Below are 27,666 nucleotides of genomic sequence, written 5' to 3' on the forward strand. Positions count from 1 at the left end.
TTACTGAAGAGAAGGCAACTATTACACCACCCACCACCAACTATTGGGTTATTCTTTTACCAACAAATAGTGGGATTGAACGTCACATTAAAACACCCCCACGGCTGAAAAGTCGAGTATGTTTGATGTGACGGGGAATCAGAACGCCAACACTCAGATTACGAGTCAAGAGCCTTAACCATCTGGCCATGCTGGGTCTTTTTTATTTTGATAAATTTAATTTCTGATTATTACTAGTTTAATTGTTTTGTTTGTTTTGTTTTTGAATTTCGCACAAAGCTACTCGAGGGCTATCTGTGCTAGCCGTCCCTAATTTAGCAATGTAAGACTAGTGGGAAGGCAGCTAGTCAACTATTACACCACCCACCGCCAACTCTTGGGCTACTCTTTTACCAACGAATAGTGGGATTGACCGTAACGTTATAACGCCCCCACGGCTGAAAGGGCGAGCATGTTTGGCGTGACGGGGATGCGAACCCGCGACCCTCAGATTTCGAGTCGCACGCCTTAACACGCTTGGCCATGCCGGGCCCTTTTATATCTAACAACCATAACATTCATAAATCTTTTTCGTATTTACTTTATTAGTGATTTAATCACCTCATAGCGAATGTCACTGATTCTTTGGTTCTGAGAAGTTTACCTAAATAAAGCGAACAAAAATATTATTCATTTTAGATAAACGTAAATAAAGACAAAACTCGTTAGAAAAATTTCATTTAGTATGCTATTAATATTAATTGAAAGTATCATAATGACAGTTTCAGAGTATAATAAAATCGCAGGATATTGTAGGGTCATGTTAATCAGGCAATGATTAACAGACTGTACTTAATTAAATACACATGGTAACGGCCGAGCCACGCAAGTTTTTATTTCTTTGGCTTTCTATCTTTTAATTAATTCTATAATTCATCACTTTAGCGAAAGAAAGTACTAAATAAAATCTGTATAGAGGTCGTCACTGTAGTAGTCAGTTTTCCCAGTTCACTTGACACCAGGTCTTGTGATAAAACCAGCTACAGCGTTCTCCAAGACTTATCACAACATTCAATTTTGAGTGTTTGTTATTTTAATCCATCACGTTAACTTTGTTCGCTACTGAGAGAATGTACAAAGTCGACATTTAATCTTCTTAAATGGATTTTTTCTTCGTATCATCCTTTCCATACTAATTATTTGGAATCCTAGAACGTGCGTTGATTTAAATATTACTTCCATAAATCAAAGTAGATGAAAATTAAAAGTGAACAAAATCTGAAAGACAGATATCAGATCAATCCACTTGAAGTTGAGTAAAAAACTATATCATAAATCAATATTAGTTTATTTGTCAAACTAATAAAGCTGATGGGTTATGTTAAGTTAAAATGATCAGTTATATATAAGTTATATATAACTTATTAAAGTTACTTATATCGGTAACTACGTCAGGGTAAATTAATATATCATAACAAGTTACTTACGTCGGTAACTACGTCAGGGTAAAATAATATATTCGAGTTACACACACCTTTGTGGATAACTAATTCGTAATTTGTTTAAGTTACACACATCTTTCTGTGAATTTGATTTTTAATTTGTTTAAGTTACACACACCTTTGAGTGCACAATGATTTTCTGTTGAAATGAAAACAGTAAATAAAGTTTAAGAGTTGTGTCATCAAGTATAGAGTAAATAAGACTATAGTTTGATACCATTTGAAACCATCCATTTGTTATATTAAAAACCAGAATGAAATAAGAGTTGGAATCTATTGTATAATACAATTCCACTGATATAAAAATACAAAATAGACGTATAAGGTAAAAAAATATATAAAACAGCGAGGCAATAAGTGAATTAACATATTACCTTAGATTTGATAAATATTCTAGAAATTAAAAATGATATTAATAATGACAATGACAATCTAAATTGTATTAAAACAGATTTATGCAACATTAGTAGGTACCACATCAAACAATACAACGGGTGTTAAAAGGCACATGCTAGTATTTTTTTTATCTTAAATAAATTTGTGTGTACCTAATTTCTTGTATTTAATGGCAGATAAACCTAGTGAAATGTTGTAACAGTATTAGCAAAAGTTTAACTCTGTACATCCGATAAAATTTGTTTGAAATTTTTAACAGTATTTCAACTACACTTTGTCTGCTGTGGTCATCGTCGGCGACACGTTTTGCTCAGTACCGTATGCCATCAGGCAGGTTCGGATACAGCAAATATATCAGTGGTCGTCAAAATGTTATAATTGTATGTTGATTGCGATAGTAACTACTGTGTATATCCGAAGGGTAAAGAAACACTAACAACGAAGATTAAATATATGCTATAGAATTTATTATATGAAACTACCGTCTACATAAATATATAATAAGGCAACACTTTTTACTATGGACAATTACGTCTGCGTCAAATAACTTCCCTCACAAACTTGTCAGAGAATGTAACATGAGTCAAATACAAAATAAAATTTAATATTTCTTACAATATTATGACAACAAAACCAGCTCTATATACTACGTCATAGTCGACTTTAAGTTTATTGTAATTGAAATAAATAATTTAAGCCAATTTTTAAAGGATTGTCTTTGATTACCATAATGTAGACATGAACTGACACATGTAATGACAGTTAGACATCAATGGGACGAAAACTGTTGATAAAAAGAACAGTTTACATCAACTAATTCAACTTGGTATAATTCAAAAAGCTCAATACATTTAATAAACATATGTATATTAAATCATTAAACGTAGATTAAGATGCAACCATAGAGTAGCTTATTGCCGTGTTACAACTTATATATATTCCAGCACCTTTGGTTCTAGTTAAACTATTCATATTTATTAATTCAGTGAAACAACAAGTAGAATAGAAAGTGTCCTTCATTATTCAGTGAAACAACAAGTAGAATAGAAAGTGTCCTTCATTATTCAGTGAAACAACAAGTAGAATAGAAAGTGTCCTTCATTATTTAGTGAAACAACAAGTAGAATAGAAAGTGTCCTTCATTATTCAGTGAAACAACAAGTAGAATAGAAAGTGTCCTTCATTATTCAGTGAAACAACAAGTAGAATAGAAAGTGTCCTTCATTATTCAGTGAAACAACAAGTAGAATAGAAAGTGTCCTTCATTATTCAGTGAAACAACAAGTAGAATAGAAAGTTTCCTTCAATATTCAGTGAAACAACAAGTAGAATAGAAAGTGCCCTTCATTATTCAGTGAAACAACAAATAGAATAGAAAGTGTTCTTCATTATTCAGTGAAACAACAAGTAGAATAGAAAGTGTCCTTCGTTTTTCAGTGAAACAACAAGTAGAATAGAAAGTGTCCTTCGTTTTTCAGTGAAACAACAAGTAGAATAGAAAGTGTCCTTCGTTTTTCAGTGAAACAACAAGTAGAATAGAAAGTGTCCTTCATTATTCAGTGAAACAACAAGTAGAATAGAAAGTGTCCTTCATTATTCAGTGAAACAACAAGTAGAATAGAAAGTGTCCTTCATTATTCAGTGAAACAACAAGTAGAATAGAAAGTGTCCTTCAATATTCAGAGAAACAACAAGTAGAATAGAAAGTGTCCTTCATTATTCAGTGAAACAACAAGTAGAATAGAAAGTGTCCTTCATTATTCAGTGAAACAACAAGTAGAATAGAAAGTGTCCTTCATTATTCAGTGAAACAACAAGTAGAGTAGAAAGTGTCCTTCATTATTCAGTGAAACAACAAGTAGAATAGAAAGTGTCCTTCATTATTCAGTGAAACAACAAGTAGAGTAGAAATTGTCCTTCATTATTCAGTGAAACAACAAGTAGAATAGAAAGTGTCCTTCATTATTCAGTGAAACAACAAGTAGAATAGAAAGTGTCTTTCATTACTTAACACAACATTCAACGGTAGAATTAAGGTGCATAACAGGCGATATTTATCAGCTTTGTGTCCACCAAAACAATTGACATTTTTCAAGTAAACCATAAAATAACCTGCAGCACTTCCCAGGTGGTCTAAATTACAAGTTTTAATTATAACATAAATATCTTAGACTTACTCTCTGCACCTCATCACACACGCTCCAAACGAGAAGTTTTAAATAAGACATCATATACCTTAGGCTTACTATCTTCACCACTTCCAAGACGATCTAAATTACAGGTTTTAAATAGAACTTTATATAACTTAGTCTGCGTCACTTCCATGATGGTCTAAACTACAGGTTTCAAATAGTACATCATATAACTTAGACTTATTTGCACCATTTCCTAGACAGTCTAAATTACAGGTTTTAAATAGAACATCATGCAAGTTAGACCTACTATCTGCACCACTAGGTTTTAAAAAGATTGTAAAACAGCTTAGATTTAATAAATGTATCATTTCCCACACATTCTAAAGACATGGTATTATCAGAATATAAAATGATCAATTATTTACAAATTTATTCTATAAGTAATTACTAATTGGTGAGATATAACAAACTAGCAAACACATTTAGTCTTTTTAGATTGGTTTACCTCTAACTCTAATGTTAATATTTTAATTAGAATTTAAAACAATGTCCAAATTGCTCTTTGTAATACTGTTTAAGATATTTCAAACATACAATTACGTGTAATTCATTTAAATTTGTAAAAGTGGAAAATCCATTTTTGAAAACTAGAGAGTAATAAAACCAGGAGATTCAAATTTTAAAAACAGAGAAAAAATAATTAGGTGTGCTTCCTGGAGACGTACTTAACTGGATTAAAATCTATGGTAATCAATTTCGACCCGATTAGTATTATTTCTAACAAAGCCAGAAATAACCATTTTCAAGCTTACGAATTATGAGAATGTTTTGTTTTATATTTCAAAATAATATCCGAGAATTGAGTATTATTACAGAAACTCTGAAGTTTTTTTACTTTGCTAGTATCTAAAGGAAAAACGTCATTTTTAACATAAATTGTTCACAAACATCTGTTTGTTTGAGTAGTTTGCAACATTTTTTATTTTTCCTTCTTAAATTGTTCGGACAAACAATAAAAAGTCGACTTTCCTTTTATAATGCCATAAGGCACCAGGGCCACAAACAATACTGGCAAGAATATATTTATCAAAAATGTTGAAATATAAAAGAAAACGGCGCTTGATCTGGGGAGAGGTATCCAACCCAACATCATTGACAGCGTGACAGATAAAACCATCATCCAGAGCTTCATAACTGGAGTAAAATGGACTTTGGCTGCTTCTCTGTTGAAACGGCTATTGAGACCGACTCCTAATCCGAGCATATAACCACAATAACGCATCACAGAGAAGAAAGGAGTGGTATCCAGACGTATATATTCTTGTTTCACGCACCACTTCATAGCTCTTTCCACTGACCAGAGAGGGTTCAGTCCTACTACCCACAGAGCAAAGTAGGTGGACAAAGCACTGACAAATAAACTTATTGTCATAATCACGTAGTGTCTCAGTTTCAGACCATCCAACGAAATCTTTGTCATCGTTAAAGCAAGGTAGAACCCTGAAAATAAAACAAAATTTTACTTATTTGATATACAATAACTACAAAATACTGAAATGTTGAAACTCTCTTCTCAACTTTTAAACTCGGCGAAAGATCTTGAACAGTTACTACGTATAAACAATTATTAAAGAAAATGTACCCTTTTTCCTTACCGAATATTATTCCTAGAAAACACTGATGAGGGAAATGGGCCGCAATGTAGACCCGGGAAAGGCTAACTACACATAAGAGGAGGGTGTAGGCTGTCCAGCACACAGATGTTATCAGGTTCTTACTGAAAAAAATCAGTGGTTGTGTTCACTGCGAGAATCGAACTGTCCAGTTAATATATTCTTAGTGAAAAAATTAAAATCGATAGTAGATTCTAAAATGATTTTATTGAAAACTTAAAATCTATAGTGGGTTCTTAATATGTTCTTATTGGAAAACTAACTGATATTTAGAGTTTTGTATATTTCAACTATGTTTGTTTAGAATTAAGAACAAAGCTACACAATGGACAATCTGTGCTCTGCCCACCACGAATATCGAAACCCGCTTTTTAGCGACGTGAGTTCGCAGACATACCGATTTTCCGCTGGTAGCCTTTCAGTTATGAAAAACATGATTACTGTTATTGAATAACTGAAAGAATACCTTTAGTTTATTTGTGTACATACCAAGTGACCATTGACCATTCATGTGATTTTACATCAATATGTCTATTACTGGAGTCCATCTTCATGCCCCTGAGCTCGTTCTTAAATAAAACGTTAACACCAAAAAAAGTCAAATAGCTTTATTCTGGCCAGCAACATGCCTCTTGCTAAACAAAAGTTCTGTTTATGAACCACATACTGAAACAGGTATATACACTGCTGGCCAATGAACATAAAAAAAAAAATATGCATTTTGCGTTGTTAGACTCAACCACTTATTTGAGTAGAGCTTCGAAAGATGAAAATAAGAAAAGGGAAAATAAAAATAAAAAACTTTTTAGCATTTAATAGGGAAAATGTGAACACTATGAAATTAGCCTAAATATTAGCTGGTCAAATGTTTAGACCATAATGAAACGAAGCGTTAATTGGTAAACACGTAACGAAATTTAGCCATTTATGTTCAAGCATTAGCGTTGTCAACATCTCCCACCGATATCTCCTGTGTTACATTGGGTAAAAACATGACAAAGGCTAAAAAGTTGGCAGAGTTTGAACGTGGCAGAATTGGCGAGCTGCAAAAGGAAGTTCTCTCTCGACGTGCCATCGCCGGTGAGATTGGGCGTAGTAAAACTGCTGTTGAAATTTCTTAAAAGACCCTAAGGGATACAGAACGAGAATTTCAAGTGGCCAGCCCAATAAAATTTCGCCGGCGTTGAGCAGGAGAATTCGACGGGTTGTCCGGCAAGACACCAGCCGATCGTTGAACCAGATTAAGGCCCTCACGGACGAAGAATGCAGCTCAAGAACAATCAGATGGTATCTACGAGAGCTTTAAAAGCCGTAAACGTCTTCAAAGGCCACGCCTCCTTTCACACCACGAAACAGCTCGGTTAAACTTTGCTGAGAAGCACCAAACATGGGACGTAGAAAAGTAGAAAAAGATTTTGTTCTCTTATGAGAAAAAAATTAACCTGAATGGTCCAGATGGCTTCCAACGTTACTGGTTCGATAAGGATATCCCACCAAAGACATTTTCTAGATGACACAGTGGAGGAGGTTCCATCATGATCTGGGGTGCTTTCTCAATGGAACAATGGAGCTTCAGGTTATATAGGGACGTCAAGCAGCAGCTGGCTACATTGGCATGTTAGAGAGAGCATCCTTATTGACTGAAGGCCCTCGCTTGTGTGGAAATGACTGGATATTTCAGCAGGACAACGCTACAATCCACAATGCCCGCAGGACAAAGGAAATTTCCATGGCGAATAACGTGATTCTTTTGGACCATCCTGCGTGTTCGCCCGAACTCTGAACCCCATTGAAAATGTTTGGGGGTAGGTGGCCAGGGAAGTCCATAGAAATGAACGTCAATCAGAAACAGTGCATGATCTTCGTGAAGCCATCTTCACCACGTGGAATAGCATTCTAGCCAGCCTTCTGCAAGCGCTTCTCGACCATGCCAAAGCAAATGTTTGCAGTTATTCGCAATGACGGCCGTGCAACTCACTACTGAGACCTCTTGTTGGGCATTTCCTATCCTGTTTAGGACTTCTTTTTGGCATGGTCTTAAACTTTTGACCAGCTAGTATTTAGGCTAATTTCGTAGTATTCACATTTTCCCTATTAAATGCTAAAACAGTTTTTTATTTTTATTTTCCCTTTTCTTATTTTCATCTTTCGAAGCTTTACTCAAATAAGTGATTGAGTCTATCAACGCAAAATGCATATTTTTTCTTTATGCTTATTGGCCTTAAGATTTTGGCCAGGAGTGTATTTTCGCTAAAATATAAAACTAAGACAACTTTTTTTTTCAGTTATCGGACCTAACCAGTCAAGAGGAAATAAACAATCGAACAAAGAACGTAATTTTTCTTTTTTAGAGTTTTCATCAGACAGAGTAATTGATATTGCCTGTGAAATTACAAAATCAAAACCAAGTAATTAATAAATGTAACAACGTATTTGATTTGTCTTTATCACTCACATACTTGTAGAAACGCCTCCGGACTTTTCAAGAAGTATATTAACGAGGATGTACCAAACAGCAGCAGTAACCATAGCATGGCCAGATGGATTACCTTTTGTGATAAACACAAAGAAATTAAAAACAAATAAAATTTAAAGCGCCGATAACTAGAAATATAGTTTCTGAAATTGTATCACATGAAAGATTAATAGCATTATGTCGAATGGCACTTATTAGTTGCAAGTAAAACATGATAAAATAATATACGTTTGTTTGTTTTGAATTTTGCGCAAAGCTATATGAGGGCTTTCCGCGCTAGCAGTCCCAATGAACAGTGAATTTGATCGAGCCTTATATCGCCCTTACGACTGAAAGGACGAGCATGTTTCGTGGAAGAGGAATTCGAACCTGCGACCCTCATATTACGAGTCGAACGCCCTAACCACCAGGCCAAAATAATATTCATGAACCCTCTTATTGGTTACCAACATTTTAATTCTATATGTACCTGACACAGCTTTTCTTTTCATATAAATATATTTCACACACCATCGTCTGCAATCTTGAACTAGGTCAGGTTGTCGTGTCAGTTCACACACAGTTAGAACAGTGTTTAACAGACCGATGAAATTTAAAGCAATATTTATTTTCCAGATGATCTCGTCAGAAGATAGAAAATATTCTTTCAGAAAAGCTGGAACCAGATCTAATCCCATTTTCATACAAGAACGTGGAGGTGTTGGTAGCATGGTCTGGACAGGACTATGCCCTGGTAAACATACCAGCCCTTACATTCTGAAGATCATACCAACCCTAATATTCTGAAGATTAGTCCTACACATTCGGCGATTTGAGCTATGTTGTGTTAGTTGAATAGGCCTAACTTTAGCCTGATACAAAATAACCTTTATCAACTAGTCGAAACGTTTCTTGAAGGAAAAGCAATTTGTCGAACGGGTGAGTTTCAGGCCCACCTGTCTTGAGTCCCAACGTATATGGAATACATCCTTCCAAACGACATTACAGATGCTCGATAAACATTATTTTCGATGAACCTCTTACTAAACTGTAACGGATCGTTGAAGTGCAAGAACAACGATGAATATACTGTTAGTTTTCATGGAATCCCCAGCGGTTTAGAAAGGCCTTGAAAGCGAAAGCTCTGACTTTAAGCATACATCATTGGTGTTAGGTTGTTCATAGTTAGTGACCTCACTGAATATTAAAGTAAAATGATGTAAGGTTATGTATACTATTTGTTCGTTTAAGGTCAATCATCAAATGCTTGGTTTCTCAAGACATTAAATGACGGGTAATAAATAACCAACTTATAAAACTGGTTTATCTTTCCACACTGCAATTGGTGCAGATAGCCTAGCTGCTTTGTGCCATAAAACACTAAACCAACCAACCAACCAACTTTCAACACTGTAAGATATTTAACTTATAGAACTAGTTTGTCTTTTCACACTGTAGGATAGAGAAAAAACAATATGATTTATTAGATTACAAGGCTAATACCTCCTTCAAAATTATAGAGTTACTGTCATTGTTTCTGAATATGAAAAAAACACACATTAATTTAACAACTGTTACAACTAGTTTTTAGTACTAGTTGACGTACAAACCTGGTCCTGTTTCGCAAGTCATGAAGTATTGCTGAAGAACTGGAGTGATAGCGCCAGTCTTGTTGTAAACATCAGTATCGTGGACCCACCAGTAAGGACGTTCACCGTGTAATATCCTGGTTTAGAAATATAATAAAACATCCTAAAATATAGTACTAGTACAGGACAAATTACCAAATAATAGGCCTGGTTTCAATACTCTTAGATTTAATGTTAATTATTTTAGAAGAGATTATTTATCACAGGTTAGCTTACGCAACTGTTTACAAATCATTTATTGTGTAATTTATTTCTTGTGAATTTACGTCACGTTACTCAAAATGCCAGCTAATACAATTCTATATATTAATAGGTTTGGCTCAGACAAAATAGCAATTAATAGAATATTATACAGCATTTGGTTTGTTAGAGAATGAATTACCCAATAACACAATTTTATGTAGTAAAATGTTTGATACAGACAAAATACTAGGTTTCGTACAACATAACACGATTTTATATTGTATATAGTGATTTATATTTATATATAATAATATGGGTGCTATCTTGTTATGATGGAACTATCAATGTATGACATTTAAATCAATAAAAGTTTCACACAAAGAGTTAGTTTCAAATATAAAATAATCAAAAACCAAACGTCATCTTATTTTGTTTTTCTTTAGTGAAAATGTCATGAGTGTTGCAACAGAAAAGCAAAGTGTTTTAAAAGATAACTAAAAGTGCTTTTAATGATAGCTCATTTTGGTGAACAATATTGAATGTCAAGTGTGATTATACTGTCCTAGAACTGTGAAACAATTCCAGAAAAGGCATCAGGCCCAACAGCTATCAGCAGAAACTTGCAGTTAAACTTGTATGGAGAGTGGATATTTCTGTGCAGGGTTCATAGTTGTACCTGTTATTATAACTGTGTTGTGAAGATATCAGTGTTTACATCTAACAATATATCTATTACTTAGAGAATATTGTTTTATTTTCTTCGATACAAAAATATTAATAATATTGTAATAATGTTTGTTTTACACCATTTTTAATATATTCATACTTAGGTATTTAATGCTATAAACTTGTTTAAGTTGAGAAAGAAATTTATGTATGTGTTATTTCTACCACTTTAAGAGTTGATTGGACCACTCAGCGGTGATGATAACCCATATCAACTGTTTTCCAATCTTCCAGTCGAAGGAGAAAACTAGGGGTGCATAGATGAGGAAAGCGTATCTAGGATCGGCCAGGTTGGAGATGGTGAAAAATGCGTTTTGTTGTTGCTGAAACCTAGAAACAGTAAAGATACTAGTTTCAAATTACATGCCCTGTAAAACGCTATTTATTTCACGATCTTTGGCAAGATAAAATTTAAGGGTAGCTATTATGTATTCTCTAAAATTTGTCGTTTGGTAAGCACCGTTTCTTTAATCTAGAATATATATATAATAATTACTGACTACCGGGCCTAAATGAGTAAAGTTTGTTCTGATACTTCTAAAGTGAAGCAAACTGGAGTACATTTCCTATATTGACGGTGGATTGCCTTAATCAGATGATTTTTTGAAAACACACACAATATTTAACTATTACGAATGACTGCTGATATAAAAATATTTCAAAACCTTTATTAAGTTTGTAATAATAAGAATAATACTGTTGAACCAAATGTTGCAAGTTATATATTGGTGTTCTAATAATTTTACAATCGATAATTAACGTTTCCAGCCTCATCTTTGAGACCATACTGTTCGAACAATTTAGTATTAAATTGAGTTAATTAGTCCTTTCTATCTCTCCATTTGCTATACATGTTCAGGATTTATATATTTAAATTGTTATTCTTTAGTTTGAAAATCGTATTGAAACGTTCTCACAGTTTAAAACCAGCCTGAAAAATATCTGAAGAGTAGTATCATGAATAGCATGATTGGGATAATAATAACACCTTCTGGGTTACTCTTTAACCTGTGAAAAATTAACTAACCTTAATTAAGAGTAGCATCATGAATAGCATGATTGGGTCTAATAATAACACCTTCTGGGTTACTTTTTAACCTGTGAAAAATGAACTAACCTTGTTTAAGAGTAGCATCATGAATAGCATGATTGGGTCTAATAATAACACCTTCTGGGTTACTCTTTAACCTGTGAAAAATTAACTAACCTTGTTTAGGAGTAGTACCATGAATAGCATGATTGGGTTTAATAATACCACCTTCTGGGTTGCTCTTTAACCTGTGAAAAATTAACTAACCTTGTTTGGAGCATCTCGATTGCAGAAATGCTATTTTTGTGCAAAAAATCCATTTCATTCGCTGGTACTGAGTTGGTCACAAACAGAGCGGTGAATAGCAATTACCTGTAGAGTCACAGTTCAGATTATAAATATAGAATTTTTATATGTCTAACTTGAGTGACATTCTGTATTCAACCTGTAATTACAGATAAGACAGTGATGAGTTTGCTAAAACTTAGATTTGCTTTACTTACTCACGATCTTGAGGCGGAAAGCCACAAAAGTGTGTTTATAATTTCTTTAAGAAAGCGAAATGTCGTAAAAGTATAAATATACACACTTAAATGAAGTGAAAAATTAATACATCAGATTAAAACCAACGTGTTTTATTCATTTTTCCACATTCTTTACAACCAACAAAAATAATAAAATATTAAACAGTAATAATAAACTTTTCATACAATGATATAATGATTTCCTTGTGAACATTGAGCTACGAATAACCTCAAATATATTACATCCTTCCAAGTTCAGGAACATCTTTAATCTGTCAACAGACGAGTAAATTGAACAAATAACAAAGCAACATTGAAGATAAATAAACACTTCTATTTGTCAGTTTATTCTGTCAACAGAAGAGTAAACTGAAGAAATAACAAAGTAATATGAAGATAAATAAACACTTTTATGTAATATCAAAGTTTAATCTGTCAACAGAAGAGTAAACTGAACAAATAACAAAGTAATATGAAGATAAATAAGCACTTCTATGTAATATCAAAGTTAATTCTGTCAATAGAAGAGTGAACTGAACAAATAACAAAGCAACATTGAAAACAACTAAAACACTTCTATATGTTAAAAGATATACTACACACCCATGAGCCGAGATCCAGGTCCTATCCTATTCACTTGAACTTGCTCTGTGGTGACTCTTGACTTGAATAAACACTTTTTTGTTCGTCCAACATTTTCGGTTATTGGTCCAAACTCATACGACATGATGACGTAACATCTGGTGCAGGGATGTTGGAAAGCCTAAGAAAGGTTGTTAGACATGATCATTTTAGTTTAATTAACAAATTAATGTGTTAATTAAAACTGTCTTTTAGAAATAGGATTTATAATATGATCTTTGTACGTCCAAAAATTGAATAGATTCGGCTGATAATTATCTAGTCATTTTCAACTAGGGGATTTGAATGAATGAAAATCAATTGTGGTTACAAGGTCACATACATGCGCATACAATAAAGTGGTTCATTGTTAATCAAAAAGAGCATAATCAACCTTATTGACATACAATGATTTGTGACATGTTAAAACGTGCTGGCGTGATAAATGAATGTCTTTCATCACGTGCTCCACCAGTGTATTTTCATGGTTGGTCATTGTTTGCTTCTTGAGTTTCCCTCAAAAGCTGCTCGACGTATATCTGTGATAGATGACCCTAATTGTTCAAAAAATAATATACTAAAGGAAAGTCAACGTCACTAACTTTTAGACTCTCTTTACCAATGAATACTGGGACAGCTACTCGACGTATATCTGAGATTGTTTTCCCTAATTGTTCGAAAAATAATATACTAAAGGAAAGTCAACATCACTAACTTTTAGACTCTCTTTACCAACAAATAGTGGGACAGCTACTCGACGAATATCTGAGGTAGTTGTCTCTAATTGTTTAAAAAAACAATATATAAAGGAAAGTCAACATCACTAACTTTTAGACTCTTTTTAACAACAAATAGTGGGACAGCTACTCGACGTATATCTAAGGTAGTTGTCATTAATTGTTTTAAAAAAATACACTAAGACTCTCTTTACCAATGACTAGTGGGACAGCTACTTGACGTATATTTGCGATATACGTCCCTAATTGTTTAAAAAAAACAAAACAATATACTAAAGGAAAGTCAACATCACTAACTTTTAGACTCTCTTTATCAATGAATGGTGGGACAGCTACTCGACGTATATCTGAGATAGTTGTCCCTAATAGTTTAAAACAAACAATATACTAAAGGAAAGTCAACATCACTAACTTTTAGACTGGCACATTACTTTGTCACACCGTAGACACAGACAGAACAAAAGGTGGTATTACTTACATATTACTGTGTCACAACATAGACAGAGACACAAGAAAAGGTGGTTTTACTGGCACATTACTGTGTCACAACGTAGACAGAGACACAAGAAAAGGCGGTTTTACTGGCACATTACTGTGTCACACCGTAAACAGAGACACAACAGAAGGTTGTTTTACTTGCACATTACTATGTCACAACGAAGACAGAGACACAAGAGAAGGTGGTTTTACTGGAACATTACTGTGTCACCACGTAGACAGAGACATGACAGAAGGTGATTTCACTGGCACATTACTGTGTCACAACGTAGACAGAGACACAACACAAGGTGGTTTTTCTTGCACATTATTGTGCCACAATGTAGATAGAGACACAAGAAAAGGTGGTTTTATTGGCACATTACTGTGTCACAACGAAGACAGAGACACAAAAGAAGGTGGATTTACTGGTACATTACTCTGTCACAAGGTAGACAGAGACACAAGAGAAGGTGGTTTTACGTGCACATTACTGTGTCACAACGTAGACAGAGAATGCTGCCTCACTCTGATATTTTTGTGTCTTTATGTAAAGAGAGATGGATATTTCACTCATATATTGCTGTGTTGCGACGTAGAATTAACATGACCTTACTTGCCCATTGATGTGTCACGACTATGTTGCTATAGCATGACACAGAGAAGAAGTGTCCTTACTCGTGTATTGATATCAGACTTATTTGGTAACGAAAGAAACTACAAATAAGCGAAGTGTTATATAATTTTAATTCAGTAAATATATTAAGAGACTCACGTGGAATTAACATACTCATAGTCTTAGAGGAAACATAATGGTGATTAAGTAACACGTTTAACGTACTTAAACCTTAAATATCTTATAAATGTTGAGGAAAACTGTAGAAGTAAGAATACTAGAAGATTTGTCTCTTAGGTTTCACGCTTAACTAGTCAAAGGATAATCACTCTTAATGTCCTTAATTTTGAAGTGAAAGACTAGATAGAGATAGACCATACATCTCCATCTCTTTTGTCAGAATGAATACCGGGATTTGAGTAACCCTTAAGGCTCAAAAGTGAGTTTTGTGTGTGCTGTAACCACATGGTACAGCAACCAGAGACACCTAAGAACAATACAGTGGTGAACAACATTTCATAAACTCATCATATCTTACTCCCCAAGAGGGTTATTAATGTATGTGTGCTCAACCTTTATTTCACTGATTACAGCTTAGTGAATGGAAATATAAAATCAAGTCTTAGAATACCGCTTTCAAAAAGGGACATCAATAAAATACGTCTTTCAATATAGTTTGACGTCACGTTTTTCTGTATAATAATTTTATTGACTAGTAATTATAAAGCAAAGGAAGAGACCACACGAATATAAAGGAAATGTAGTTAATTACTGTTAAATACGTTTGGCCACAAATATTATCTTAATAATCTCAAAGGGATTTCCCTATTAAACTGGTTCTTTGTTGTTACACAAAAGAATGCTCTTTGGTTGAATAATAAAAACAGACTCTAAAAGCCCATTTCAAGTTGTTTCATATTTATATTATTAATATTGTAACGAATTTTTACCAGAATGTTTGAAATGTTTGATAGTTTCTTGTAACTCAATGGAAAACATATTTTCGAAATGGCAGTTGGAGAGTAAGGTCATTAACATTTTAAAATTGTTTACGTTAGTGTTACAGGAATATTCTTATCAAATTATAAGTTACCATCTCACTTACATTACAAGTTACAGGAATATTCTAATCAAATTATAAGTAACCACATCTCACTTACATTAAGGGTTACAGAAATATTCTAATCAAATTATAAGTTACCACATCTCACTTACATAACAAGTTACAGGAATATTCTAATCAAATTATAAGTTACCACATCTCACTTACATTGCAAGTTACAAGAATATTCTAATCAAATTATAAGTTACCACATCTCATTTACATTACAAGTTACAGAAATATTCTAATCAAATTATAAGTTACCACATCTCAGTTACATTACAAGTTACAGGAATATTCTAATCAAATTATAAGTTACCACATCTCATTTACATTACAAGTTACAGGACTATTCTAATCAAATTATAAGTTACCACATCTCAGTTACATTACAAGTTACAGGAATATTCTAATCAAATTATAAGTTACCACATCTCATTTACATTACAAGTTACAGGAATATTCTAATCAAATTATAAGTTACCACATCTCACTTACATTACAAGTTACAGAAATATTCTAATCAAATTATAAGTTACCACATCTCACTTACATTACAAGTTACAGGAATATTCTAATCAAATTATAAGTTACCACATCTCACTTACATTACAAGTTACAAGAATATTCTAATCAAATTATAAGTTACCACATCTCACTTACATTACAAGTTACAGGAATATTCTAATCAAATTATAAGTTACCACATCTCATTTACATTACAAGTTACAGGAATATTCTAATCAAATTATAAGTTACCACATCTCACTTACATTACAAGTTACAGGAATATTCTAATCAAATTATAAGTTACCACATCTCATTTACATTACAAGTTACAGGAATATTCTAATCAAATTATAAGTTACCACATCTCACTTACGTTACAAGTTACAGGAATGTTCTAATCAAATTATAAGTTACCACATCTCACTTGCATTACAAGTTACAGAAATATTCTAATCAAATTATAAGTTACCACATCTCATTCACGTTACAAGTTACAGGAATATTCTAATCAAATTATAAGTTACCACATCTCATTTACATTACAAGTTACATGAATATTCTAATCAAATTATAAGTTACCACATCTTACTTACATTGCAAGTTACAAGAATATTTTAATCAAATTATAAGTTACCACATCTCATTTACATTACAAGTTACAGAAATATTCTAATCAAATTATAAGTTACCACATCTCATTTACATTACAAGTTACAGGAATATTCTAATCAAATTATAAGTTACCACATCTCATTTACATTACAAGTTACAGGACTATTCTAATCAAATTATAAGTTACCACATCTCACTTACATTACAAGTTACAGGAATATTCTAATCAAATTATATGTTACCACATCTCATTTACATTACAAGTTACAGGAATATTCTAATCAAATTATAAGTTACCACATCTCACTCACATTACAAGTTACAGGAATATTCTAATCAAATTATTTATAAGTTACCACATCTCACTTACATTACAAGTTACAGGAATATTCTAATCAAATTATAAGTTACCACATCTCATTTACATTACAAGTTACAGGAATATTTTAATCAAATTATAAGTTACCACATCTCACTTACATTACAAGTTACAGGAATATTCTAATCAAATTATAAGTTACCACATCTCACTTACATTACAAGTTACGGAAATATTCTAATCAAATTATAAGTTACCACATCTCATTTACATTACAAGTTACAGGAATATTCTAATCCAATTATAAGTTACCACATCTCACTTACATTGCAAGTTACAAGAATATTCTAATCAAATCATAAGTTACCACATCTCATTTACATTACAAGTTACAGGAATATTCTAATCAAATAATAAGTTACCACATCTCACTTACATTACAAGTTACAGGAATGTTCTAATCAAATTATAAGTTACCACATCTCACTTGCATTACAAGTTACAGGAATATTCTAATCCAATTATAAGTTACCACATCTCACTTGCATTACAAGTTACAGGAATATTGTAATCAAATTATAAGTTACCACATCTCATTTACATGGTAATTAAAGTCACGGTACGAGTTTATACACACTGCTCAAAAAATAATACCACCTTGTGATCACTTTTTATAATGAATACAGCAGAAAATATATGGCAAGTAGCTAACCAAAATTTATATAATTTATTTCTTTTATACATTATTAGATTCAAACACAGCTATAGTCATTACGTCTTTACATAACTGAACCTGGACGGGAACATCCATAAAACTTTATTTGTACGGATATTTTAACGTTGATCAGAAAATAATAAATCAAAAAAATAAATGCTATCAATAGCTAGTGTCAAAAGAAGGTTTTGTTCAATTGTTTAGTTGTGTCCTGGTTTTTGTACTGAAGAGCGACCTATAATGGTACACAAGAAAAAGAATGTTTTGTTAAATTGTTTAGTTGTGTCCTGGTTTTTGTACTGAGGAACAACCTTTAATGGTACACAAGAAAAAGAACATTTTGTTACATTGTTTAGTTGTGTCCTGGTTTTGTACTGAAGAGCAACCTATAATGTTACACAAGATAAAGAACGTTTTGTTAAATTGTTTAATTGTGTCCTGGTTTTTGTACTGAAGAGCAGCCTTTAATGGTACACAAGATAAAGAACATTTTGTTAAATTGTTTAGTTGTGTCCTGGTTTTTGTACTGAAGAGCAACCTATAATGGTACACAAGAAAAAAGAATGTTTTGTTAAATTGTTTAGTTGTGTCCTGGTTTTTGTACTGAGGAGCAAACTTTAATGGTACACAAGAAAAAGAACATTTTGTCACATTGTTTAGTTGTGTCCTGGTTTTTGTACTGAGGAGCAACCTATAATGGTACACAAGAAAAAGGAATGTTTTGTTAAATTGTTTAGTTGTGTCCTGGTTTTGCACTGAATAGCAGCCTTTAATGGTACACAAGATAAAGAACATTTTGTCATATTGTTTAGTTGTGTCCTGGTTTTTGTACTGAGGAGCAGCCTATAATGATACACAAGATAAAGAACATTTTGTCACATTGTTTAGTTGTGTCCTGGTTTTGTACTGAGGAGCAACCTATAATGGTACACAAGAAAAAAAGAATGTTTTGTTAAATTGTTTAGTTGTGTCCTGGTTTTGTACTGAGGAGCAACCTTTAATGGTACACAAGAAAAAGAACATTTTGTTACATTGTTTAGTTGTGTCCTGGTTTTTGTACTGAAGAGCAACCTATAATGTTACACAAGATAAAGAACGTTTTGTTAAATTGTTTAGTGTGTCCTGGTTTTTGTACTGAAGAGCAGACTATAATGGTACACAAGATAAAGAACATTTTGTCACATTGTTTTGTTGTGTCCTGGTTTTTGTACTGAAGAGCAACCTATAATGGTACACAAGAAAAAGAATGTTTTGTTAAATTGTTTAGTTGTGTCCTGGTTTTTGTACTGAGGAGCAACCTTTAATGGTACACAAGAAAAAGAACATTTTGTTACATTGTTTAGTTGTGTCCTGGTTTTTGTACTGAGGAGCAACCTATAATGGTACACAAGAAAAAGAATGTTTTGTTAAATTGTTTAGTTGTGTCCTGGTTTTGTACTGAGGAGCAACCTTTAATGGTACACAAGAAAAAGAACATTTTGTTACATTGTTTAGTTGTGTCCTGGTTTTTGTACTGAAGAGCAACCTATAATGTTACACAAGATAAAGAACATTTTCTTAAATTGTTTAGTTGTGTCCTGGTTTTTGTACTGAGAAGCAGCCTATAATGGTAGACAAGATAAAGAACATTTTGTCACATTGTTTAGTTGTGTCCTGGTTTTGTACTGAAGAGCAACTTATAATGGTACACAAGAAAAAGAATGTTTTGTTAAATTGTTTAGTTGTGTCCTGGTTTTTGTACTGAAGAGCAGCCTTTAATGGTACACAAGATAAAGAACATTTTGTTAAATTGTTTAGTTGTGTCCTGGTTTTTGTACTAAGGAGCAACCTATAATGGTACACAAGATAAAGAACATTTTCTTAAATTGTTTAGTTGTGTCCTGGTTTTTGTACTGAGGAGCAGCCTATAATGGTACACAAGATAAAGAACATTTTGTCACATTGTTTAGTTGTGTCCTGGTTTTTGTACTGAGGAGCAGCCTATAATGGTACACAAGATAAAGAACATTTTGTCACATTGTTTAGTTGTGTCCTGGTTTTTGTACTGAAGAGCAACCTATAATGGTACACAAGAAAAAGAATGTTTTGTTAAATTGTTTAGTTGTGTCCTGGTTTTGTACTGAGGAGCAACCTTTAATGGTACACAAGAAAAAGAACATTTTGTTACATTGTTTAGTTGTGTCCTGGTTTTGTACTGAAGAGCAACCTATAATGTTACACAAGATAAAGAACGTTTTGTTAAATTGTTTAGTTGTGTCCTGGTTTTGTACTGAAGAGCAGCCTATAATGGTACACAAGATAAAGAACATTTTGTCACATTGTTTTGTTGTGTCCTGGTTTTGTACTGAAGAGCAACCTATAATGGTACACAAGAAAAAGAATGTTTTGTTAAATTGTTTAGTTGTGTCCTGGTTTTTGTACTGAGGAGCAACCTTTAATGGTACACAAGAAAAAGAACATTTTGTTACATTGTTTAGTTGTGTCCTGGTTTTTGAACTGAAGAGCAACCTATAATGTTACACAAGATAAAGAACGTTTTGTTAAATTGTTTAGTTGTGTCCTGGTTTTTGTACTGAAGAGCAGCCTATAATGGTACACAAGATAAAGAACATTTTGTCACATTGTTTTGTTGTGTCCTGGTTTTTGTACTGAAGAGCAACCTATAATGGTACACAAGAAAAAGAATGTTTTGTTAAATTGTTTAGTTGTGTCCTGGTTTTTGTACTGAGGAGCAACCTTTAATGGTACACAAGAAAAAGAACATTTTGTTACATTGTTTAGTTGTGTCCTGGTTTTTGTACTGAAGAGCAACCTATAATGTTACACAAGATAAAGAACGTTTTGTTAAATTGTTTAGTTGTGTCCTGGTTTTTGTACTGAAGAGCAACCTATAATGGTACACAAGAAAAAGAATGTTTTGTTAAATTGTTTAGTTGTGTCCTGGTTTTGTACTGAAGAGCAGCCTTTAATGGCACACAAGATAAAGAACATTTTGTTAAATTGTTTAGTTGTGTCCTGGTTTTTGTACTGAGGAGCAACCTATAATGGTACACAAGATAAAGAACATATTCTTAAATTGTTTAGTTGTGTCCTGGTTTTTGTACTGAGGAGCAGCCTATAATGGTACACAAGATAAAGAACATTTTGTCACATTGTTTAGTTGTGTCCTGGTTTTGTACTGAGGAGCAGCCTATAATGATACACAAGATAAAGAACATTTTGTCACATTGTTTAGTTGTGTCCTGGTTTTGTACTGAGGAGCAACCTATAATGGTACACAAGAAAAAGAATGTTTTGTTAAATTGTTTAGTTGTGTCCTGGTTTTGTACTGAGGAGCAACCTTTAATGGTACACAAGAAAAAGAACATTTTGTTACATTGTTTAGTTGTGTCCTGGTTTTGTACTGAAGAGCAACCTATAATGTTACACAAGATAAAGAACGTTTTGTTAAATTGTTTAGTTGTGTCCTGGTTTTGTACTGAAGAGCAGCCTATAATGGTACACAAGATAAAGAACATTTTGTCACATTGTTTTTTGTGTCCTGGTTTTGTACTGAAGAGCAACCTATAATGGTACACAAGAAAAAGAATGTTTTGTTAAATTGTTTTGTTGTGTCCTGGTTTTTGTACTGAGGAGCAACCTTTAATGGTACACAAGAAAAAGAACATTTTGTTACATTGTTTAGTTGTGTCCTGGTTTTGTACTGAAGAGCAACCTATAATGTTACACAAGATAAAGAACGTTTTGTTAAATTGTTTAGTTGTGTCCTGGTTTTGTACTGAAGAGCAGCCTATAATGGTACACAAGATAAAGAACATTTTGTCACATTGTTTTGTTGTGTCCTGGTTTTGTACTGAAGAGCAACCTATAATGGTACACAAGAAAAAAGAATATTTTGTTAAATTGTTTAGTTGTGTCCTGGTTTTTGTACTGAGGAGCAACCTTTAATGGTACACAAGAAAAAGAACATTTTGTTACATTGTTTAGTTGTGTCCTGGTTTTGTACTGAAGAGCAACCTATAATGTTACACAAGATAAAGAACGTTTTGTTAAATTGTTTAGTTGTGTCCTGGTTTTGTACTGAAGAGCAGCCTATAATGGTACACAAGATAAAGAACATTTTGTCACATTGTTTTGTTGTGTCCTGGTTTTTGTACTGAAGAGCAACCTATAATGGTACACAAGAAAAAGAATGTTTTGTTAAATTGTTTAGTTGTGTCCTGGTTTTTGTACTGAGGAGCAACCTTTAATGGTACACAAGAAAAGAACATTTTGTTACATTGTTTAGTTGTGTCCTGGTTTTGTACTGAAGAGCAACCTATAATGTTACACAAGATAAAGAACATTTTGTTAAATTGTTTAGTTGTGTCTTGGTTTTTTGTACTGAGGAGCAACCTATAATGGTACACAAGATAAAGAACATTTTCTTAAATTGTTTAGTTGTGTTTTGGTTTTGTACTGAGAAGCAGCCTATAATGGTAGACAAGATAAAGAACATTTTGTCACATTGTTTAGTTGTGTCCTGGTTTTTGTACTGAAGAGCAACCTATAATGGTACACAAGAAAAAGAATGTTTTGTTAAATTGTTTAGTTGTGTCCTGGTTTTTGTACTGAAGAGCAGCCTTTAATGGTACACAAGATAAAGAACATTTTGTTAAATTGTTTAGTTGTGTCCTGGTTTTTGTACTGAGGAGCAACCTATAATGGTACACAAGATAAAGAACATTTTCTTAAATTGTTTAGTTGTGTCCTGGTTTTTGTACTGAGGAGCAGCCTATAATGGTACACAAGATAAAGAACATTTTGTCACATTGTTTAGTTGTGTCCTGGTTTTTGTACTGAGGAGCAAACTTTAATGGTACACAAGAAAAAGAACATTTTGTCACATTGTTTAGTTGTGTCCTGGTTTTTGTACTGAGGAGCAACCTATAATGGTACACAAGAAAAAGAATGTTTTGTTAAATTGTTTAGTTGTGTCCTGGTTTTTGTACTGAATAGCAGCCTTTAATGGTACACAAGATAAAGAACATTTTGTCATATTGTTTAGTTGTGTCCTGGTTTTTGTACTGAGGAGCAGCCTATAATGATACACAAGATAAAGAACATTTTGTCACATTGTTTAGTTGTGTCCTGGTTTTTGTACTGAGGAGCAACCTATAATGGTACACAAGAAAAAGAATGTTTTGTTAAATTGTTTAGTTGTGTCCTGGTTTTTGTACTGAGGAGCAATTTTTAATGGTACACAAGAAAAAGAACATTTTGTTACATTGTTTAGTTGTGTCCTGGTTTTTGTACTGAAGAGCAACCTATAATGTTACACAAGATAAAGAACGTTTTGTTAAATTGTTTAGTGTGTCCTGGTTTTGTACTGAAGAGCAGACTATAATGGTACACAAGATAAAGAACATTTTGTCACATTGTTTTGTTGTGTCCTGGTTTTGTACTGAAGAGCAACCTATAATGGTACACAAGAAAAAGAATGTTTTGTTAAATTGTTTAGTTGTGTCCTGGTTTTGTACTGAGGAGCAACCTTTAATGGTACACAAGAAAAAGAACATTTTGTTACATTGTTTAGTTGTGTCCTGGTTTTGTACTGAGGAGCAACCTATAATGGTACACAAGAAAAAGAATGTTTTGTTAAATTGTTTAGTTGTGTCCTGGTTTTTGTACTGAGGAGCAACCTTTAATGGTACACAAGAAAAAGAACATTTTGTTACATTGTTTAGTTGTGTCCTGGTTTTTGTACTGAAGAGCAACCTATAATGTTACACAAGATAAAGAACATTTTCTTAAATTGTTTAGTTGTGTCCTGGTTTTTGTACTGAGAAGCAGCCTATAATGGTAGACAAGATAAAGAACATTTTGTCACATTGTTTAGTTGTGTCCTGGTTTTTGTACTGAAGAGCAACCTATAATGGTACACAAGAAAAAGAATGTTTTGTTAAATTGTTTAGTTGTGTCCTGGTTTTTGTACTGAAGAGCAGCCTTTAATGGTACACAAGATAAAGAACATTTTGTTAAATTGTTTAGTTGTGTCCTGGTTTTTGTACTAAGGAGCAACCTATAATGGTACACAAGAAAAAGAATGTTTTGTTAAATTGTTTAGTTGTGTCCTGGTTTTTGTACTGAGGAGCAGCCTATAATGATACACAAGATAAAGAACATTTTCTTAAATTGTTTAGTTGTGTCCTGGTTTTTGTACTGAGGAGCAGCCTATAATGGTACACAAGATAAAGAACATTTTGTCACATTGTTTTGTTGTGTCCTGGTTTTTGTACTGAAGAGCAACCTATAATGGTACACAAGAAAAAGAATGTTTTGTTAAATTGTTTAGTTGTGTCCTGGTTTTGTACTGAGGAGCAACCTTTAATGGTACACAAGAAAAGAACATTTTGTTACATTGTTTAGTTGTGTCCTGGTTTTGTACTGAAGAGCAACCTATAATGTTACACAAGATAAAGAACGTTTTGTTAAATTGTTTAGTTGTGTCCTGGTTTTTGTACTGAAGAGCAGCCTATAATGGTACACAAGATAAAGAACATTTTGTCACATTGTTTTTTTTGTGTCCTGGTTTTTGTACTGAGGAGCAACCTTTAATGGTACACAAGAAAAAGAACATTTTGTTACATTGTTTAGTTGTGTCCTGGTTTTTGTACTGAAGAGCAACCTATAATGTTACACAAGATAAAGAACGTTTTGTTAAATTGTTTAGTTGTGTCCTGGTTTTTGTACTGAAGAGCAGCCTTTAATGGTACACAAGATAAAGAACATTTTGTTAAATTGTTTAGTTGTGTCCTGGTTTTTGTACTGAGGAGCAACCTATAATGGTACACAAGATAAAGAACATTTTGTCACATTGTTTAGTTGTGTCCTGGTTTTTGTACTGAGAAGCAGCCTATAATGGTAGACAAGATAAAGAACATTTTGTCACATTGTTTAGTTGTGTCCTGGTTTTTGTACTGAAGAGCAACCTATAATGGTACACAAGAAAAAGAATGTTTTGTTAAATTGTTTAGTTGTGTCCTGGTTTTTGTACTGAAGACCAGCCTTTAATGGTACACAAGATAAAGAACATTTTGTTAAAGTGTTTAGTTGTGTCCTGGTTTTTGTACTGAGGAGCAACCTATAATGGTACACAAGATAAAGAACATATTCTTAAATTGTTTAGTTGTGTCCTGGTTTTTGTACTGAGGAGCAGCCTATAATGGTACACAAGATAAAGAACATTTTGTCACATTGTTTAGTTGTGTCCTGGTTTTTGTACTGAGGAGCAGCCTATAATGATACACAAGATAAAGAACATTTTGTCACATTGTTTAGTTGTGTCCTGGTTTTTGTACTGAGGAGCAACCTATAATGGTACACAAGAAAAAGAATGTTTTGTTAAATTGTTTAGTTGTGTCCTGGTTTTGTACTGAGGAGCAACCTTTAATGGTACACAAGAAAAAGAACATTTTGTTACATTGTTTAGTTGTGTCCTGGTTTTGTACTGAAGAGCAACCTATAATGTTACACAAGATAAAGAACGTTTTGTTAAATTGTTTAGTTGTGTCCTGGTTTTTGTACTGAAGAGCAGCCTATAATGGTACACAAGATAAAGAACATTTTGTCACATTGTTTTTTTGTGTCCTGGTTTTTGTACTGAAGAGCAACCTATAATGGTACACAAGAAAAAGAATGTTTTGTTAAATTGTTTAGTTGTGTCCTGGTTTTTGTACTGAGGAGCAACCTTTAATGGTACACAAGAAAAAGAACATTTTGTTACATTGTTTAGTTGTGTCCTGGTTTTTGTACTGAAGAGCAACCTATAATGTTACACAAGATAAAGAACGTTTTGTTAAATTGTTTAGTTGTGTCCTGGTTTTGTACTGAAGAGCAGCCTATAATGGTACACAAGATAAAGAACATTTTGTCACATTGTTTTGTTGTGTCCTGGTTTTTGTACTGAAGAGCAACCTATAATGGTACACAAGAAAAAGAATATTTTGTTAAATTGTTTAGTTGTGTCCTGGTTTTTGTACTGAGGAGCAACCTTTAATGGTACACAAGAAAAAGAACATTTTGTTACATTGTTTAGTTGTGTCCTGGTTTTTGTACTGAAGAGCAACCTATAATGTTACACAAGATAAAGAACGTTTTGTTAAATTGTTTAGTTGTGTCCTGGTTTTTGTACTGAAGAGCAGCCTATAATGGTACACAAGATAAAGAACATTTTGTCACATTGTTTTGTTGTGTCCTGGTTTTTGTACTGAAGAGCAACCTATAATGGTACACAAGAAAAAGAATGTTTTGTTAAATTGTTTAGTTGTGTCCTGGTTTTTGTACTGAGGAGCAACCTTTAATGGTACACAAGAAAAAGAACATTTTGTTACATTGTTTAGTTGTGTCCTGGTTTTTGTACTGAAGAGCAACCTATAATGTTACACAAGATAAAGAACATTTTGTTAAATTGTTTAGTTGTGTCCTGGTTTTTGTACTGAGGAGCAACCTATAATGGTACACAAGATAAAGAACATTTTCTTAAATTGTTTAGTTGTGTCCTGGTTTTTGTACTGAGAAGCAGCCTATAATGGTAGACAAGATAAAGAACATTTTGTCACATTGTTTAGTTGTGTCCTGGTTTTTGTACTGAAGAGCAACCTATAATGGTACACAAGAAAAAGAATGTTTTGTTAAATTGTTTAGTTTTGTCCTGGTTTTTGTACTGAAGAGCAGCCTTTAATGGTACACAAGATAAAGAACATTTTGTTAAATTGTTTAGTTGTGTCCTGGTTTTTGTACTGAGGAGCAACCTATAATGGTACACAAGATAAAGAACATTTTCTTAAATTGTTTAGTTGTGTCCTGGTTTTTGTACTGAGGAGCAGCCTATAATGGTACACAAGATAAAGAACATTTTGTCACATTGTTTAGTTGTGTCCTGGTTTTTGTACTGAGGAGCAGCCTATAATGGTACACAAGAAAAAGAACATTTTGTTACATTGTTTAGTTGTGTCCTGGTTTTTGTACTGAAGAGCAACCTATAATGTTACACAAGATAAAGAACGTTTTGTTAAATTGTTTAGTTGTGTCCTGGTTTTTGTACTGAAGAGCAGCCTATAATGGTACACAAGATAAAGAACATTTTGTTAAATTGTTTAGTTGTGTCCTGGTTTTTGTACTGAAGAGCAGCCTTTAATGGTACACAAGATAAAGAACATTTTCTTAAATTGTTTAGTTGTGTCCTGGTTTTTGTACTGAGGAGCAACCTATAATGGTACACAAGATAAAGAACATTTTCTTAAATTGTTTAGTTGTGTCCTGGTTTTTGTACTGAGAAGCAGCCTATAATGGTAGACAAGATAAAGAACATTTTGTCACATTGTTTAGTTGTGTCCTGGTTTTTGTACTGAAGAGCAACCTATAATGGTACACAAGAAAAAGAACATTTTGTTACATTGTTTAGTTGTGTCCTGGTGTTTGTACTGAAGAGCAACCTATAATGTTACACAAGATAAAGAACGTTTTGTTAAATTGTTTAGTTGTGTCCTGGTTTTTGTACTGAAGAGCAGCCTATAATGGTACACAAGATAAAGAACATTTTGTCACATTGTTTTGTTGTGTCCTGGTTTTTGTACTGAAGAGCAACCTATAATGGTACACAAGAAAAAGAATGTTTTGTTAAATTGTTTAGTTGTGTCCTGGTTTTTGTACTGAGGAGCAACC

At 33.0% G+C, this 27,666-nt stretch overlaps 1 protein-coding gene across 2 annotated transcripts; it reads right to left on the minus strand.

Annotated features, from left to right (window-relative positions):
* Window positions 1-1,930: 1,930 nt before the first annotated feature.
* On the minus strand, window positions 1,931-12,985 carry LOC143242890 (glucose-6-phosphatase 2-like). 2 transcript variants are annotated; one of them, XM_076486496.1, is made up of 7 exons: window positions 12,856-12,929; window positions 11,996-12,173; window positions 10,864-11,028; window positions 9,751-9,866; window positions 8,141-8,234; window positions 5,668-5,789; window positions 1,931-5,512 (listed from the first exon to the last, which is right to left on the minus strand). In XM_076486496.1, exons 2-7 carry the CDS (start codon window positions 12,046-12,048, stop codon window positions 4,992-4,994), a joined length of 1,071 nt encoding a protein of 356 aa, XP_076342611.1. In that variant the 5' UTR covers window positions 12,049-12,173; window positions 12,856-12,929; the 3' UTR covers window positions 1,931-4,991. The 2 variants fall into 2 exon arrangements, with proteins under 2 accessions (XP_076342611.1, XP_076342610.1); XM_076486495.1 differs by having other exon boundaries at window positions 1,932-5,512; window positions 11,996-12,100; window positions 12,856-12,985.
* Window positions 12,986-27,666: the final 14,681 nt, after the last annotated feature.

Source organism: Tachypleus tridentatus, unplaced genomic scaffold, assembly GCF_004210375.1.
Source record: "Tachypleus tridentatus isolate NWPU-2018 unplaced genomic scaffold, ASM421037v1 Hic_cluster_2, whole genome shotgun sequence".
Lineage (NCBI taxonomy): Eukaryota > Metazoa > Arthropoda > Merostomata > Xiphosura > Limulidae > Tachypleus > Tachypleus tridentatus.